Source organism: Anopheles merus, chromosome 2L (genome assembly GCF_017562075.2).
Source record: "Anopheles merus strain MAF chromosome 2L, AmerM5.1, whole genome shotgun sequence".
Classification (NCBI taxonomy): domain Eukaryota; kingdom Metazoa; phylum Arthropoda; class Insecta; order Diptera; family Culicidae; genus Anopheles; species Anopheles merus.
In genome coordinates, this window is record NC_054083.1 from 40,019,371 (window position 1) to 40,035,327 (window position 15,957).

Genomic DNA, 15,957 nt, shown 5'->3' on the forward strand with positions numbered 1-15,957 from the left:
AAAATCCAAGCTCCCGGCAGCAGGCAGCAGAAGTCCGCCCGGTTTTTCGGGGGTTGATAGATTTGGTGCGCACTGCCCGCGGCAGCATTCGTCGGCTATGTTCTTTGCGCCGCTCGGAAGCGCGCGCGTGTCCCGGATCCGGGGGTGTTGATTTGACGAGCTGCCGCAGATTCAGTGCAGATCGCCAGGTGCGAGCTAGCCGACTCCCCTCGCTCGAACAACCACAGCGCAGTGCACTAGCAGTGGCCATTTGGAAATCAGCCTGGGGGGCAACGGGTGCTAAATGGAAGTAAGTTGAAGAGTTTGAAGTGTGTGGGTGTGTGTGTGTTTTTGCTTCTGCTGTGTCGTTCCCTACCAATCAATACCAGCGAATCGAATGCGTGATTGAAGGAAAACTCGACCCGAAGCGTGTGATCCGGTGCAGTTGATGCTGTTTGCCCGTTTTTCCCCCGGCCGTAATTGTGATCGTGATAGTGTGTGATTTTGTTGTTTTTCCGCTGTACCACCACACACACATTCACTTTCACCGCTGGGCGCGTGCGATTGCGTGAGATCGTCGTTGATTGTGCGTGAGCGTTCGACCTTGCGAACAAGTGCCTTCCTCTTTGCGAACCCTCGAAGGGCTCACCCCAATGCCACCGAACCGCGACCATCGGGTGTCGATGGATGATTTTTCATCGGGTTCTAGCCGATTGCAACACCGCTCACGTCGTCCGGTCGTCGTGAAAAACAGCTGAACAACGGCACTGGTGAAAGTGAAAGCGTTCACACGCAGCGACTGCATTCGATTGGTAATCGATCGTAGGCTGTCGGTCTCTTTTTTTTGCTTTGCTTTGCTTTGCTTTGCGTCTCCCGCACGATGATCTCCACCCGGGCGAGATGCACCGGTAAAGACGAGCACCGGGAAGGAAGTTGGCCGGGAATTTCGTACCGATTCGATTTCGTGGCGCTCGGTGCTAGACACCATTAGACGTGCTCTACGCATTTAATTCGCACTCGATTGATTTGCGTTTCATTCGCTTCCACGTGCTCGACTGCCGCGGGTGTGCTGCCGTTGTGTTGCAAAACAATTAACGTTTCTTTTCCAGTCGTCACTGTCTCCCCACCACCCCGCCACCATACAATGTCGGACACAGCGTCGGAAGCGGGCGAAAGTACGAGCTCGGGCGCAGGAAAGGTAACGGGTTTGGTTGCAGCGCGCTTATACGCGGTGATTTACTCTGGCTCCGTTTCCCAGACACCTTCCGGAGTGCAATTTTGTGATCGATTCGCCAAAAAAATCCCCCCTCCCCCCTCATTCCCCCCGTTCAAACAGCGCAGATTCAATTGCTTATTTTCATCCGCACGCTTTTCTTACGCTCTTATTTTCTTTCTCTTTATCTTTGTTTTTTTTTCTTTCGGCCGCTCCTGCTCCTTTTGGACGATTAATTACTTAATGGTGATTGTTTGGGGGCGCCTAATTTTCACACCTCCCACCTCCACCCACGTTGACGATACATGGCCGTGCTGGCCTGGTGCTGGACGCAAACCTGCCCCCTTTGGCTCTAATTCGATATGATACACTCTCACTCGTGCTACCGCCGCACCGCAGGAACTGAGCAAAGATCAGTTGAAAGGTGAGTTTTTGCTGCGGAAGGTTGGAGCGAGAAACGGGCGTTACGGTTGGAAAATTCGCACGTGAAAATGGTGATTGCGAGCAAAAAAATCAAAATTAAATCCAACCAAAAAATTTCAACCCTCAATTGGAAAGTCTCCAGCTTGAATGGGATTGAATTTTTCATGCGAAGCTTTTCACCAGTTTCAGTGCGGCGGGTAGGGGGGGGGGCAAGTAATCGGAGCTGATAGTGGCCCGTACACCCGGGGTATGATATTTTTGGGATCTCTATTTACTGTTTCTTGTCTGTGCCATCACACTTTGTCGTCTCTCAGTGCTGCGTGATGCGTTCAATGCGTTCGATAAGGAGAAGACGGGCAGCATCCCGACCGACGTCGTCGGCACGATTCTCGAGCTGCTCGGCCACAAGCTGTCGGAGGAGGAGCTGGACGAGGTGATCGAGGAGTACGACGAGGACGAGTCGGGCCAGCTGGAGTTTGAGGAGTTTGTGGCGCTCGCCTCGAACTACGTCGAGCCGGAGGAGGACTACGAGGCGCTGCGCAAGGAGCTGCGCGAGGTGTTCATGATGTACGACAAGGACGGTAAGTGTAATGGTGCGAATTTTGAAGTGCTGAAAAAATGGTGACTAAAAAGCTATATTTTGTGTTTCAAAGATAGCGGCTATCAGTGATTAGGAGCGCCTCTTTTTTACTGCTTTTTTTAAGAAAAAAATCCTTCAACCCTGTTGCTGTTTGTTGCAGTAGAGGAGCGAAACTAATTTAAATCCAATCCGACGATCCGACTCGCGCGCCGACTCTCGGCGCAATCTATGTCAGCTTATTTTTAGCATATCGGCAAAAAGGCCAATAGATTCGGTTTGTGCTATTCTCGCTTGTCGCTCGCACCCGATGGTACGATGGGGTAGCAGACAAAAAACAACCCTCCGAGTGACAAGAAAAATGCACTCGCCATCCATCTGCGATGCAACCTTTCTGGTTCGTTTCAACCGCACTTTTTGCACCTTTTGAAAGTGAAACGAATCTGCAGCAGGAACAAAAAAACAAAGACAAAAAAATACACACAAATGCAATTTGCAGGACACTGATCCGAGTGTGTGTTCTGTCATGTTCTGCGTCGGATAAAGGTCGGGGGTAAAACTGGGGATGATAAATTGGATGTGATTTAAATCCGAATTGATTCTGCACGTTTTGCCACTCTGTACCAGAGCGCCGTGTTTTATTGAAAGGGGAAATTAGATTTCATTTGCATCAACACACACTTGCTAGCATTAAAATAGAAAAAAACGGAACTAAATTTCATTTTCAACCAAACTTAAACCCTTTAAAGCGAAGGGATACCTCCCGGTGGAAGAGTTCAAGGCGATCCTGCGCGAGCTGGACGGTGCCGTGCCGGAGGAGGAGCTGGACGACATCGTTGACGAGATTGATGCCGACGGATCGGGCACGGTAGACTTTGAGGGTAAGGGCATCACGCTTTCCATCTGCAGTTGCAGAATCCTTTTCTAAAATAATTATTATTTTTCTGCCCGCCTGCCTGGATGAACCAACTCCTCCAACCACCACACAACAGAGTTTATGGAAGTCATGACAGGTAAGCGCGAAACAACAAGTAACATCATCCTCGGTGCACCGGTGCACGGTGCAGCAATGTTACTAATTACGCAAGTCTTCTAACATAAACACAAACACACACTCACAAGGGAAGAAGTGAGCAAAGTCATTGCCACAAATGCATGCTTTTCTTCTACCACTTGCGCTCGACTTTCGCCGCTTCCGAGAAGTGCACCACTTCTTGCGGGCTGGCATAATTAACTTCGTCCTTTTGTGTGTGTGCCCTACACACGATGTTTTGCTTTTCCCAATTGCCTCTAGCAGATGCGTCTTCCTTTCCCACCACCACTCGCTACACTCCATACACAGCAATGCACATCCCCTGCGTGTCTGTTTGACTGTCTGTCTGTGTTTCGCTTTACATAGAAAATATGCACTAATTTTGCTTTTGTTCCCTTGCGCCCCGTGACCTGGCTGCTTTTTACTGCGCTTTTTAGCCGACTACTACGCGTAAAACACCTTGCGCTGGCATATGGGGCATATCTTGGCGTGGCTGCAAACTAGCGCGTACGAAACACCAGCGCTCTGATGACGCACAGCAACCAGCACCTTCTCCCATACGTGCAGCATTTGGAGTAGACGACGCAAACTGATGCTGTGCAGCTAACACACACACACACGCTTTAGCAGAACAATCCATCCACCGTGTGCAAGTACAACAGTTGGGCCCGGCAGGACGACCGTGTTTGTGTGTCTGTAGTGTAGAAAATCAAGAGCACGCTTACTAAGATGCTTACCGAGACAAAGCCAAGCATAGAGACTAGATAATTAGTATACCAAAGACACACAAGGGGAGACAGAGAGAAAGAGAGAGAGAAATAGACTTTGGAGTGGTTTCGTTTTTCCGCTGCCGCATTTCTGTGAATCATCCACCGGCAGCAGGATAGGCGAAGGCTTAGCCACTAATGTTTCATGTTCATTCTCGCAAAATCATATCTTACACAGCTTCACCACGCCTTTACCACGCTTTACCACGCGTTTTGCGTTGTGCGAGGTCAACTGAACTGAAAATAAATATTTCATGCGTTTTAGGATAATACAACCTGTGTGTCTTCACGTTGGAACGAATGGCAGTGTGGAGTGAACGTATGGGGACAAGAGGACAGGCGCAAAAATGGTGGAGAAAAACAAAACAAGAGCCTCGGAAAGCAGGATGGCGGCTATGGGCCGCCGGTGGGTTATCATTCGTAATTTCCTTTTCGTAAGAAACAAGAAAAGAAAAGAACCAAAAAAATAAGTAAAACAACCACACCCCATCACCGACTGTGGCATTCAGCGCAAGGACGCATTCATATACACACACACACATATTTGTATACCACTATGGTGCACAGAGTCAGACAGACCGATATGATACCGGGAAGCCTCCTCCTTTTCCACACCGACATAAAAGCGGAACACCCATCCAGCCGGTAAATCGAGCACGGAAACTGTTTAGGAGCTACCGGGAGCGGACCGGGAGAGAAGCCAGAACCTTGCGGAACCTAAATATATTCAGCCGTAGTTGGATTAATGGAGTGCAGTTTCTTTTTTGTCCGTCCGCTTCCACGAAATACATTCGAAAGGTTGGTGTGTGCGGTGTGTGGTGGCAGGGAACACGATACGCGAGGGCAACTCGAGTTTAACTCGCAGAACCCGCGTAAGACATTGTTCCGAAGAACAGCGTTTAGGGGTAAGCTCCAGTATGTGTGTGTGTGTGTGTGCTTTTAGTAACGTAACGTTTTCTGTTTCGGTAATTTATTCTTCCATCCCAAAAGCACACCAACTACCCGACACACACACTCCCTTTGGTAGGTAAGTTGATTTAAGGGCTGATTTGTTTGAGCACGGGATAAGATCGTTAGCGTTTAAGGGTTGGTGTCTTTGTTGGCAGGTTTCGTGCAGGGAGCGTTTTGAGTGAACAGAGACACCCGAGTGACAGCAGCTAACGGAGTACCGGTACCGGTGAAGTAGTTTGGTAAATGAAGATATTTATAAAACTAAAGATACCATCTTTTAAGTGGACGATTTTGCTTGCAACTATACTTTGCTTTTTTGTGTTGCCAGTAGATGGCGTGATCATCAATAGAAATCAAGGCATATAGCTAAGGATTTGGTTCTTGCGCAGTCTATTTTGCAACTCAAGTAGTAATAAATGAGTACATATTTGGGTGGAATGCTATGCATGACTGTTGGAGTTTGAAAAACGAACCGCATTTATAATACATGAAATAGCGCCAACAACATGAAATATATCAGTAACATAGACCTCCCAAAAAGCAAATCTGTAAAGAAGAATAATCAATATTTCAATGATAGTCTGGCAAGATCGTTGACAATTATTGAAGGAAAACATTATAAGTTGGTAAAATGTTCTTGAAACATCATATCTGTTCCATATTATGCTTGTATGAGGATCCACATTCAATAACAGTGTCTGGAGTTACAGGGTTCATTAACTAGACGAATATGGAGAAACGCCTTTTTCCGAATTTGGACAGTTCTTGGAGAAAAGAAATTATTTTTCAAGAGAAAAGTATCTAAACAGCTATCGTTTTTGATGGATAACATTTTTGAAAAAGCTTCAAACGAAATCCCAAGGAATTGTAGCGACAAGTCAAAAACAGGAAATTTTCTCAAAATTACACCAAATGAGTATATATATGAGATAATTTAATAATTTTAAATGTTAGTCATCTGAATATGGTAAATTCGAGATAACTCAGATATTCAAGCTCCGTTGTTGCCTTCTAGGAACTACGTCTCTCGAGTGTAACTTCACAAATGAGGAAACACAAGATACCAATTTATAAAGTGTTGCCTTGTTCTACTGGAGTCTATGAACACCCAAACCTCAGCCCATTGCCGACAGCACGAACTCGTTATCTTGCAATTCCTGCATTTTAAAGGTGTGAACTGTCTCATCCACAGTTATGCAAACGCTACTAATAAGCGTACACCTGTCATGTTCAACTTACTTTTCATTTCCCTCGAAACATACACTCAAGACGATTTTATGCAAAAGCGGCCTTCATTTCTATGCACACGTGTGCAAACATTTGGACCTGCCCCTTCATGCAGCATGTCATACGATTTGGAGCAACTTGTCTGCTGACAGCCTCCACACCATGCGTGCCACCACCTCCAGACGTGTTCTGCCGTAACGCACGGGGGGCATGAATATCTTTTGGCACAGCCTTTTTCGCAACATCATCATCATCGTGCAGCAACAACAGGGGAGGTGGCGTGTGCCCTGCCGAGAAAGATAGGCGCCTTCCACGCTTAACCCCACTGGTTTGTGTGCCCTTATTTTACAACCACATACCAAAAGCGGTACGTGTACGAGGTTCTTTAGCCTCATCTCTCGCTACTGTACGATGCGTGAAATGGGTTTCGAATTCATCTTCTCGCGCTGGGCGTTGGGACCTTGCTCCCAGGACGTTGCATTCAACGGCGGCATTGGCCAATAACGCACTGCCACGATGCTCGGTTAATGCAATTTTCGCTCCGCCAGCGCCCTCATGCTCTACACACCTCGGTGGGAAATTGATTAGCGAATATTTTGCGTGCAGCCTCGACCGATCAAAAATCGATGACGATTCGATGCGGTCGATTCGGATTAGGATTTGAGGCGGCTCGAGCGGTTGAAAATTTGCAATTGACAGCAAATAAACGGGGCATAACGGGGTAATTAATGTGGCGGCATCGCGCTGGTGTCCGTGTGCGTCTGGGGCGCGTATTTCTGGGCCGCACGAGTTCAGGGTTCCGGTTGCAGGGGTGCGCTTTTTGCACACCTGGTCTTGGCGACCGGGCTCGGGTGACCCACACGGACACACACACACACACAGCATGCTGTCACCGTGACATATCACCGAACCCGCGCATAGCCCGCGTACATACATCAACGCATGAAACGTCGCTCATCGGTGCCGCGTACGTGACAACGTCGCATCGTTCAAGGACCGAGCACTGGCCAATGGCATGCACAGCGAATCGAATTTCCATATTACCATATACCTGCTCCGGTTCGGATTCTGCAGCCAATTAATCAAATAAATACGAACCATTTAGGGTTCAGCGGACACACTCGGCTCACTCTCTCTCTCTCTCTCAGGAGTTTCGTCCAGAGCCCCTACACATCCGCTTTCCCGGTGCGGACGTGCGTACCGGGGGCTGTACGGGGGCTTTCAAACGCTCGGCCGTCGGTTATGTATGCGATCTAGATTTTGTGCAGCTTTACATTTGCATACGCGTTTTGCAGCAGCCAGTACCGGCCAGTGGAGAGATGTCCGCAACCCACGCGAATCACTCGCCGGTGGAATGAGTTTACTGTAATGCCTTTGATTGGAAGTTATTTCAGCTAACACAAAACATTTGACTAATAGTGTTTGATTTAAGTTTTCCAACATATTTGCAAAGCATAAAAAACCACAAACAAATACGCCTGCAACAGATTGCACACAAATGTGTGTTGCTGAAACTCAGCTGCATCCATTAAATGGCAATTTTGCAGATGCACGGTGCACAATGGTGTTCGCAACTTTCTGCCCGTTTATGATATGTGGGCCCCAAAACAATCGGGGCCTGGGAAAATGTGCAACCCTGACTGCCAGTATGAGCGTGTTTGCTTTTCCATTATTTTATTTTACCCAGCGCTATTTCCAGCCCGCTCCATACACACATGCGATTCTACTGGCGCAACGTGCATTTATTGTTTGCCAATGAGGAAGATTCAAATAAAGATAACCGACTGACACGGGAGCTGACGACTGATTTATTGTATCAAACGGTCTGTCTCACAAAACTGTCATAAAGCCCCATCATCCCCTCCCTCCCAGTGATCGTTACCTTGGGAGAAGTAACGCATGGGTTGTGCACAACAATGATACAGTTTTTGACAACTGGAAGATGGCGTTTTGGGCTGGCACTGAACTGGGGTAGAAAGTGAAGGCTGCCACTGCAGTAGAAATGAGTTTGGATTGCTTTCAAACGGAAATAAAGACTTAAAATGGAGACATAAGAGACCGGAGGTTTGCAGTAATGAAAAAGGCATCCTATTTCCGCATGGCTGTCGGATATTGGGGGTAGATTATTTGCTTTTTGGTTGATTTCCTGCACAGATCAGCCGAAAGATGAATAGATTGAGCAGTTGCTAGATTTTGATATGCAGTTGATGTTGGCAGATTAATGTTAGCAAAATTAAGAAAATAAGGTCTGTCTTACTGTACACGCCTTTTACCGAGCAATCTCCTGAAAACCAACTCCAATCAGGAACGTTCTTGGGTCAAACTCTAACAAGCTTGCTTCCCGTAGTTCCATCACTGCCAACAGGCAATTACACATCATTGTGAAAATAATATAAGCTCTCCCTCCACCCAAAAGCATGACCGAGCTAAACCATACATTCTAAGTCTTGCTCAAATTTACCCCCTTTTCTGCTCCTTCATCTAGTTCTGGTCCGTCTCCCAAGAGATACACCACCGCCGGCTCCAATAAAACGCCGGTCCCGGAAGTGATCCGCATGAACACGGAATTCAACTTTCGGCTAATGTTGCCCCCGTCCGGCACCTACCCGCCTACCTCCCTACCAGACCGGAGGCGCCTGATCCATGAATTTCGGACCCAATCTCAAACCCCCCCCCCTCCCACCCAGCTCCCCTCACTCACAACCCGCGCGGCGCGTTACGGCAATTAAACGGGGGTTCTCTCGACGCTACTCGACGGTGGTCCGCACGTTTTCGGTGTAGTATTTCTCTTACCGCGCGCGCTAGTTTGTTAGGTTCCACTTTCCAACTACGTAAAACAGACACACGCACACACGTAAGCGTATCGCGTGGACAGGCGTCGTCAATAAATCATAATTGTCCAAGCGTAAGATTAACCCGTCTCTGAGCACTCCGGTGAACACACATTTGCTTCAAAACTTCACGAACGGCGGGGACATAGCCGGACCCGAAAACTTTGTCATACAGACACACGCTGATTAGACGTAGTAGTTCATCAAAGTCCTGTCCTGTTCGTCAAAGTCCAGACGATTGAAGTCGAAGAAATGAGCAGATCCCTGAGCCTACGCTATTGCCAACGCTCACGCGCGAAGGATCACGCGCGCGCACACACGCACACGCACACTCGTGTCCCCACGTATTGCGTAAGGTATGTATGGCTCGGGGCGTTGCAAAACGCGGAGTGCGTCTACCGGCATGAATGAAAGCGATTGAATGACAGCTGCCTAAGTGTGGCTGCTGCTGCTGCTGCTGCTGCTGCTACCGTTGGCACAGTGTCCAACGGCCACGCCAGCCCTTTCGCGCCTGGGTCTGAGTGAAAAATGAAGTCGTTTACATGTGCAAGATACAAAAAAAGGGGGAGACAAGAGGTCCAATATCGGCTCAAACACCGAAAACATTGAAAGCGAAAGCACCGGTGGGTTTTACCGGTGAGATTGGGATTGATCCCGCTTGCAATTAATTGTGTCGCGAACGCTCGCGGACGGTGAAATTAATTTCGTTTGCTTTGCATTCGACGTGATGATTGAATTTTCAACAATCGGTTGGCCACTTCAGAAAAAAGGGAAGAGTTTTCACCTGCAATATATGGAGAGTAGCATTGATACGGGGATTTTTTTTTTTAATTAACGAGCGGTTCTAGGATGCTGCATGCTGTGTTGATTTGTTTTAATTTAATACGAGCTTTTTTTTCAATTGCTTGGTGCTCAAAATGGTGCAATAAATCCAATTCATTCTCCACCTCATTTCAACGGCAAGACATTTCCGTTTCGTAAACACCAGTACGTCACAGCTACGATGCCGGAATTGCTGCTGCGTCGGAGTAATTAAACCTCCATTGACCCATTTTCCGGCAAAAATGGCAAACGGCAAAAATGAAATAATAAATACCACGGGCAAATGCTTTTTTATTGGCGCCTGTTTTCAGCACTCTTTAAAAATGCACAATGAAAGCATTTATTAAGCAATTGTTTCAGTTTATTTTTTGGTGTTACTTATCACCCGCTGAACTTAACACCTCGTTTCAACCAACACACCGCAACGTAACAACATTCAAATGCGACGGGTAGAAGGTCGAACCATTTCATCATTTCCCTGCCAAACCAAGCCCACAGACCGAGCCAAACATTACCATCGCGTTTTGCCATTAACTGGTTTTTACTATCAAAAATAGCAGGCGAAAGCAAAATAAAAACGAAAACGGTCAACCAGGCCCAGGCAGCAGCGCCAACCAACCACCGACCGCAGTACCGTTTGTCAGTCGCGTTTTATAGTATGTTGAACTCAAATGGTTCATTTTTATTTTGAAATTTAATACCCCGACCCCCGCTAATTCCAGGCGTCAGAGGCCGGGGCACAGAGGATTTCTTCACCACGCTGACCGTGCGTCCGGCTTTCCTTCGCGCTGCGCTGTGTGGTGCAGTGCATGGCCAAACAGCTCTATCCAAGCGCAGCTTATAATTTTCCCTCCATTCGGTTGACGCGCGGCCCGTCGCCGAGCGCAAAATACTCCGTTCGAGCGACGCCTCCGTACGAGAAATGGGCTCGCAAAACTGGAGGCGAGAAAGGAAAACTTCCCCCCACTACCCCTTCCCTGCCGCCCAGATGAGACAGGCGTTAAGACCTGTCCACTCCAAACGGCACTCGTTTCCGGCCAGTGCGGATATACCCTTCCTCCCACCTTCCTGCACGGTTTCCACGCCAAGGGACGTGAGTGTCATGTGCAGTGCAGCATCAGACAAACGAGACAAACAAGACCATCAAAACGTCAGACCGCGAGCAAAACTTCGCGGTGGGGAAGGGGTGCGTTCGTGCGTCGTTGTTGCTCTGGCGATGGGGAGAAATTGTCCATTGCTGATTATTTTCCATCCAATGGCGATGAGAAGCAGAGCAAATGGGGGTAAAGTCGCCCCGAACGCAGGGAGCTGACAAAACAAAACTCTCCCTCCCGTTCCCAGCAATCGCAACTTTACACCGAGCCGCAACCATACTGACAGGTTACGGAGCATGCGAACGCGTGCAGGCAGCAACCACTTGGCAGGCGGCTCGAGCTTGGAAAGGTGAAAAATTATGAGCCAATAAAACTGGTGGAAGGAAAATTTAAAATCAAATAAACAGAGAAAGCATTGTTGAATTGATTTCATTACAAAAATCGCCTCTCGTGAGCCTTTGCTGCTGCTCGTACAAAGTAAACGCTGACACCCGGCTGTGACAGGTTGTGCGGGCTTCGTCTAACGATCAAGCATGGCACGAACGGCGGGCATAAGGCCTTCGCTGGGAGAAGAAGGGCTCTCGAAAGCCACCGCGAAGATCGATGGCCGCTGATGGCAAGCTGTCGTCAGCGGGGAGACCAGCACCGAATGGACCGCTTCGTGCGACCTGCGACCACCTGCCACTGCCGGAAGTTTTCACTCGACCGTTTGTTGGAAATTTTGTGCACATTTGTCGCATCGGTAATTGCGCTCTACAGAAAGAGGGAAGGTGAGCCACTCTTTCGTTGCACTTGCACTACTCTATCCACCTGTACGTCTAGGTTGAAAAGTGCAACGTTGGGACAAAAGGCAGAGGGAGAGAGAAGGAGAGAGAGAAGGAGAGAGAGAGAGAGAGAGAGAGAGAGAGAGAGAGAGAGAGAGCGCGCGCAAAATTGGTGCACCCGTGTGTGCCTTGCTGTCTGGTCTGTCACACAGAAGTGCACGTCTACCCCGTCTGACAACCGAGAGCCGTGCACGAAAGACAGGAGAAGGGATGTGGGTGATCTGTGCGTCCAGTTTCGCCTGCACCGTGCCAGCACCGATTTTGATTAAAACCGGCCCGATAAGATAATTTGCGATGGCAAAATGCATAAATGCTGCTGCTGCTGCTGCAAAACGAGCGGAAAATGATTTGCGAGCTACACCGACCGCTGACAGTTAGTGCCGATTGATGTCAGCAGGTGATTTTTGTGGCGTTTCGGGGTGATGGATATGATGCGAGCGATAAAGGTGACGGCTTTTATAGGATTGAATATGATAGATTGGCTGAATTTAAAAAAAAAACAGAGTTTTAAGTTTTAATCCTAAATTATTTAACCTAGCGATCAATTCCACCTCTTCACTACCTGCCCATACAAACCAAGAACATTTCCACAAATAATTCCAGAGCAACTCATACAGCGAATGACTTAATCTGATAGCTTTTGGTTGATGAACAAATCCTCATCCAGTGTTACTCCATTATTATTCAAGCTTGGAGAATAAAACACAAATCCACCATAAGCTTGATACGATTTTAAGCAATAAAAAACCACCCACAAAAAGCGTTAAAATGACCAAAAAACTATGGCAATTTAACGTGCCCCAAACGATCCTTCGGAATTAACTGCAAACCATTGTCATCGGAGTGCACCGCTTGCAAATCCTACGCCAAATGCCGTCCACCACCGCTAAAAAATCCCATAAAAGTGGCAATTAAATTCTAACAACTTTTGGGCCAACAATTCCAATAAACGACCCGGACACAATCGAGCGCGGATTTGACAGATCGTCAAGCGATGCCCATAAAACCAGCGAACAACACGGCTGCACCCGAGCGCAGTGCGGCCAGGTTCCGGGTTTTTGCATTTTGGTTTTGCGAGCGATTTTTTGATTATTAGCACGCGAGGGCACGTTGGCGAGATAAAAACAGCAAGTGAAGTGCTGAAAAGTTGTAAAACCCCCGCAGCCGCTAGCGCGCGAATGTTACCAGCCATGTGGGAACTAGAACCACCGCGAAAATAAACATAGATAACAAAAAAACATGCCGTCAAAACACTTTCTAGTTTGAAAAATTCTTCTTTTACGACTGTCATGTCGCTAATGTCAAGGTTTATTTTTGGCAGGTTTTGTGATGGTTTTTCGTTCCCAGAATTGCATCAAACGCAGAACATATGCAGAGCAAAACGACGCCTATTTCAACATCGTTTCCGCCGGCGGCGTTCGCGTTTTACAGTGCCTGGCGCACTGTCTCCGCCCCGTGAGCGTGTTGACACGATTGAACAAATTGCAATAACCTGTCAGCGGAAATGAATGCAAATAAAAACGGCACCCCAAAAACGGTCCCAACACTTGGTGCAGGAAAGCAGACATACACACGGCAAAAAAAGAACAGACTTACTGTAGCTGCAAACACCTTTCGCAAATGCAATCACCAGATCGAAAATTGTCGACGAGGCAGCACGGTGCAGCAACGGATGGGAGGGTAAAGCCCATTAGTGGACACCTTCATGCTGCATGCAACAAACATCGCGGCAGCGAAACCATTCCAAATATACCTCGATTTATGGGCTCGCAGTCCAGCTCGCTGACCACAGAGCGACGATCTAATACTTCTAGGCGGGCAGGAAAAGGCTAAGCTTGATTCAACATTCTCCACACTTCAACCCTTTAACCGCTGTAACCCGTAGTACCGGTTAAGATTTTAATCTAAATCTCTAGAATCAATTCCCGCACTCACATAGGGCTGCTGTCAGACGCCTCCAGATCGAGCCACTTTGGCTGCTACCAGTTCAACGGGCCTGAATTTGATGAAAAGCGACGTTGAGAAAAGCACCTCATCTGCAAACGTATGCGAGAGACGCTTATTTCGCCATCATCCAGCCCGAGCAAGCGCATGCCGATTTGTTCAGCTATTAATTGAATAAGCCTGGAATCCTTTGGAGCTACTGCCAATGTGTGTATGTGTGTGCCTTTTGGCTGCCCACCGGCCAACCCCGTAATCACCGGGCACCGTGGTCGCCATCACCGCACACCACGCTCCACGATCGCGCTAATCGTTTGCGTTGTTAAGCCGTAACGCAAAAGAACCGCCACCGTCGTCTTCGTGTGCCGGCGCGGAAAATGAACGCGAACGAAAATAATGAACCGTAGTACTGTATGGTGGCAAACGACTCCTTCTTTCTTTTGTGCGGCCTAACTTTAACCCACTTCCGAGACAAACCTAAAGGGAGGGGGGGGAGTAGAGACAAAATGGACCCCCAAAATGGGGACTTCATCAGGCGCCATTCGACCAGGGGGCAACGGAATGAGATTGCGCAATCAAGCAGAGAGACAGTAGAATTGGCACACACTCTTCACCACAACTGGGACACACGCACGCGATCTGCACAAGCGCGTTCAATTAAAATAGTCTGCCTAAAGAAGAAGAAAAAAAAAGAACAACTGCCACTAATGGGTTGGCACGATTTTTGGGACGCTATTTGCCCGGTGGCTTGCATTTCTTCCCGCAAATTCGAAAAACGCTCACAAATCATCCCTCGCAAAAGTTTGACAAGCAAATGGCGCACGCGGTGACAGTCACCGGCAGTGCTGCAGCGAAACTGGGTCAGATTGTTAAAACTCTTTTTTCCCCATCCGATAATGGCTTCCAACCGAGCGTACGGGACACGTCAAACATCGATTCGGGGCTCGAACCGAAACAGACAAAACCCTATCGATGACAAACTTATGTGCAACCGAGCAGCGCGCGGTCAACCTGCGAACCGATAGCGGCGGTAAAATGTAAAACAAAATGCGTCATAAATTTCGTCCAAAAATCACAAGTTCATGTCGATTTCATGGTCAGCTCTCACGGATTGACCTGACGACGACCTGTGGGGGGGGTGCTGGTGGAATCGTGCAAATGGCCCGAGGCGACAGAGGGGGCCGGCATTGTAGGAGACGCCGGCGTGCAATTGGTCCGATCATAACTCCTACAAAACGGGCACGGTAAAATGATCCTAACGCATTATAAAGATTATGCAATCGTCGTGCGATCGAAAAGCGTCTTTTTGTGTTGTGGGACGCTGTAGTGGAGATTTCACTTTGAGATGAGAAGAAGTTTGAATTTGCTCAAAATTAAAGCTGTTTTAAAACCGACCGATTTGTATGCAGCATTAAAACGGAATGAAGAACGGCTTTGTTTTATAATGTACTACTACAATGCTATCTGTAAAAGGCATGATTAAGGGTACATTAAATATGGCTCAAAACATTGAAGCAAAACTACCAAAAACATGCCCACCGAACACAATTACCCTGAAGCGACAAAAAACACATGTAGCTCGTGTCTAATTGCTACTCCTTTTTTATCCATCTGTAAACGCCACTTAAGCACCGAAAAGCCACCACTTAGAATGTCCTTGTGATAAGGCTCAATTTACTGTCCCTGTTTGTTTTTCTCCCTGGTCTTCAAAATCACCCTCCCTTTTTTCTGCCTTCTATTCCCACCAACAAAACGCCTGGGGCGTTGGTTCTCTTTTTTTTCTTGTAGTGCATTTTTTGTTTGTTTGAACAAAAAAGCCATTCCAAAAACCCACTCAGCCCTATTGCTTGTGAAGCGGAAGGTCACAAACGGAGCCCAACCCGTAGAACTGCTTCCACGCCACCCCGAGAGCATCACGCCCGGCCCAGTTTCTCGTATTGGATTCCACCCGGAATGTGTTATGATTTATGAGGTCGTGATAAATGATGCCGCCCGATCGTCCCCGTCCGGTCAAGAACGCTTCCCTTTCGCCCCGGCGAGAGGCTGGCTGGGAGTGGTCGGTTCGTTTCAAATTTGCCTATCAAAACACAATCCATTTGTCTGGGCGACGACAAAGTGACTTCAAACTGTGGGGGGGGGGGGCAGTGGGGAAGCCCAGAAGATCAAGATCTTGACCAGTCGTCGTCGTGGTCGTCGTCACCATCAAACACTCCCCCGAAGCCCAAAGGGAAGGGAATGAAAAGAGAGAGTGAACAACAAAATAGTTACATTAACG

General features: G+C 47.9%; 1 protein-coding gene across 3 annotated transcripts; it reads left to right on the top strand.

The window, feature by feature from the left end:
• On the top strand, positions 1-4,738 carry LOC121593075 (troponin C, isoallergen Bla g 6.0101-like). Of its 3 annotated transcripts, none has more exons than XM_041915127.1 (6): positions 1-289; positions 1,592-1,616; positions 1,930-2,196; positions 2,942-3,073; positions 3,185-3,205; positions 3,663-4,738. In XM_041915127.1, exons 1-6 carry the CDS (start codon positions 284-286, stop codon positions 3,677-3,679), a joined length of 468 nt encoding a protein of 155 aa, XP_041771061.1. In that variant the 5' UTR covers positions 1-283; the 3' UTR covers positions 3,680-4,738. The 3 variants fall into 3 exon arrangements, with proteins under 3 accessions (XP_041771061.1, XP_041771060.1, XP_041771059.1); XM_041915126.1 differs by lacking the exon at positions 1-289 and adding an exon at positions 963-1,177 and having other exon boundaries at positions 4,258-4,738; XM_041915125.1 differs by lacking the exon at positions 1-289 and adding an exon at positions 970-1,177.
• The last annotated feature ends 11,219 nt before the right edge of the window (positions 4,739-15,957 follow it).

Bases quoted from the DNA above. Each gene is read 5' to 3' on its own strand.
- LOC121593075 (XM_041915125.1), top strand. From the start codon at position 1,124: ATGTCGGACACAGCGTCGGAAGCGGGCGAAAGTACGAGCTCGGGCGCA. The intron at 1,178-1,591 runs GTAACGGGTTTG...GCCGCACCGCAG, and splicing joins CGAGCTCGGGCGCAGGAAAG to GAACTGAGCAAAGATCAGTT. The intron at 1,617-1,929 runs GTGAGTTTTTGC...GTCGTCTCTCAG, and splicing joins GAGCAAAGATCAGTTGAAAG to TGCTGCGTGATGCGTTCAAT.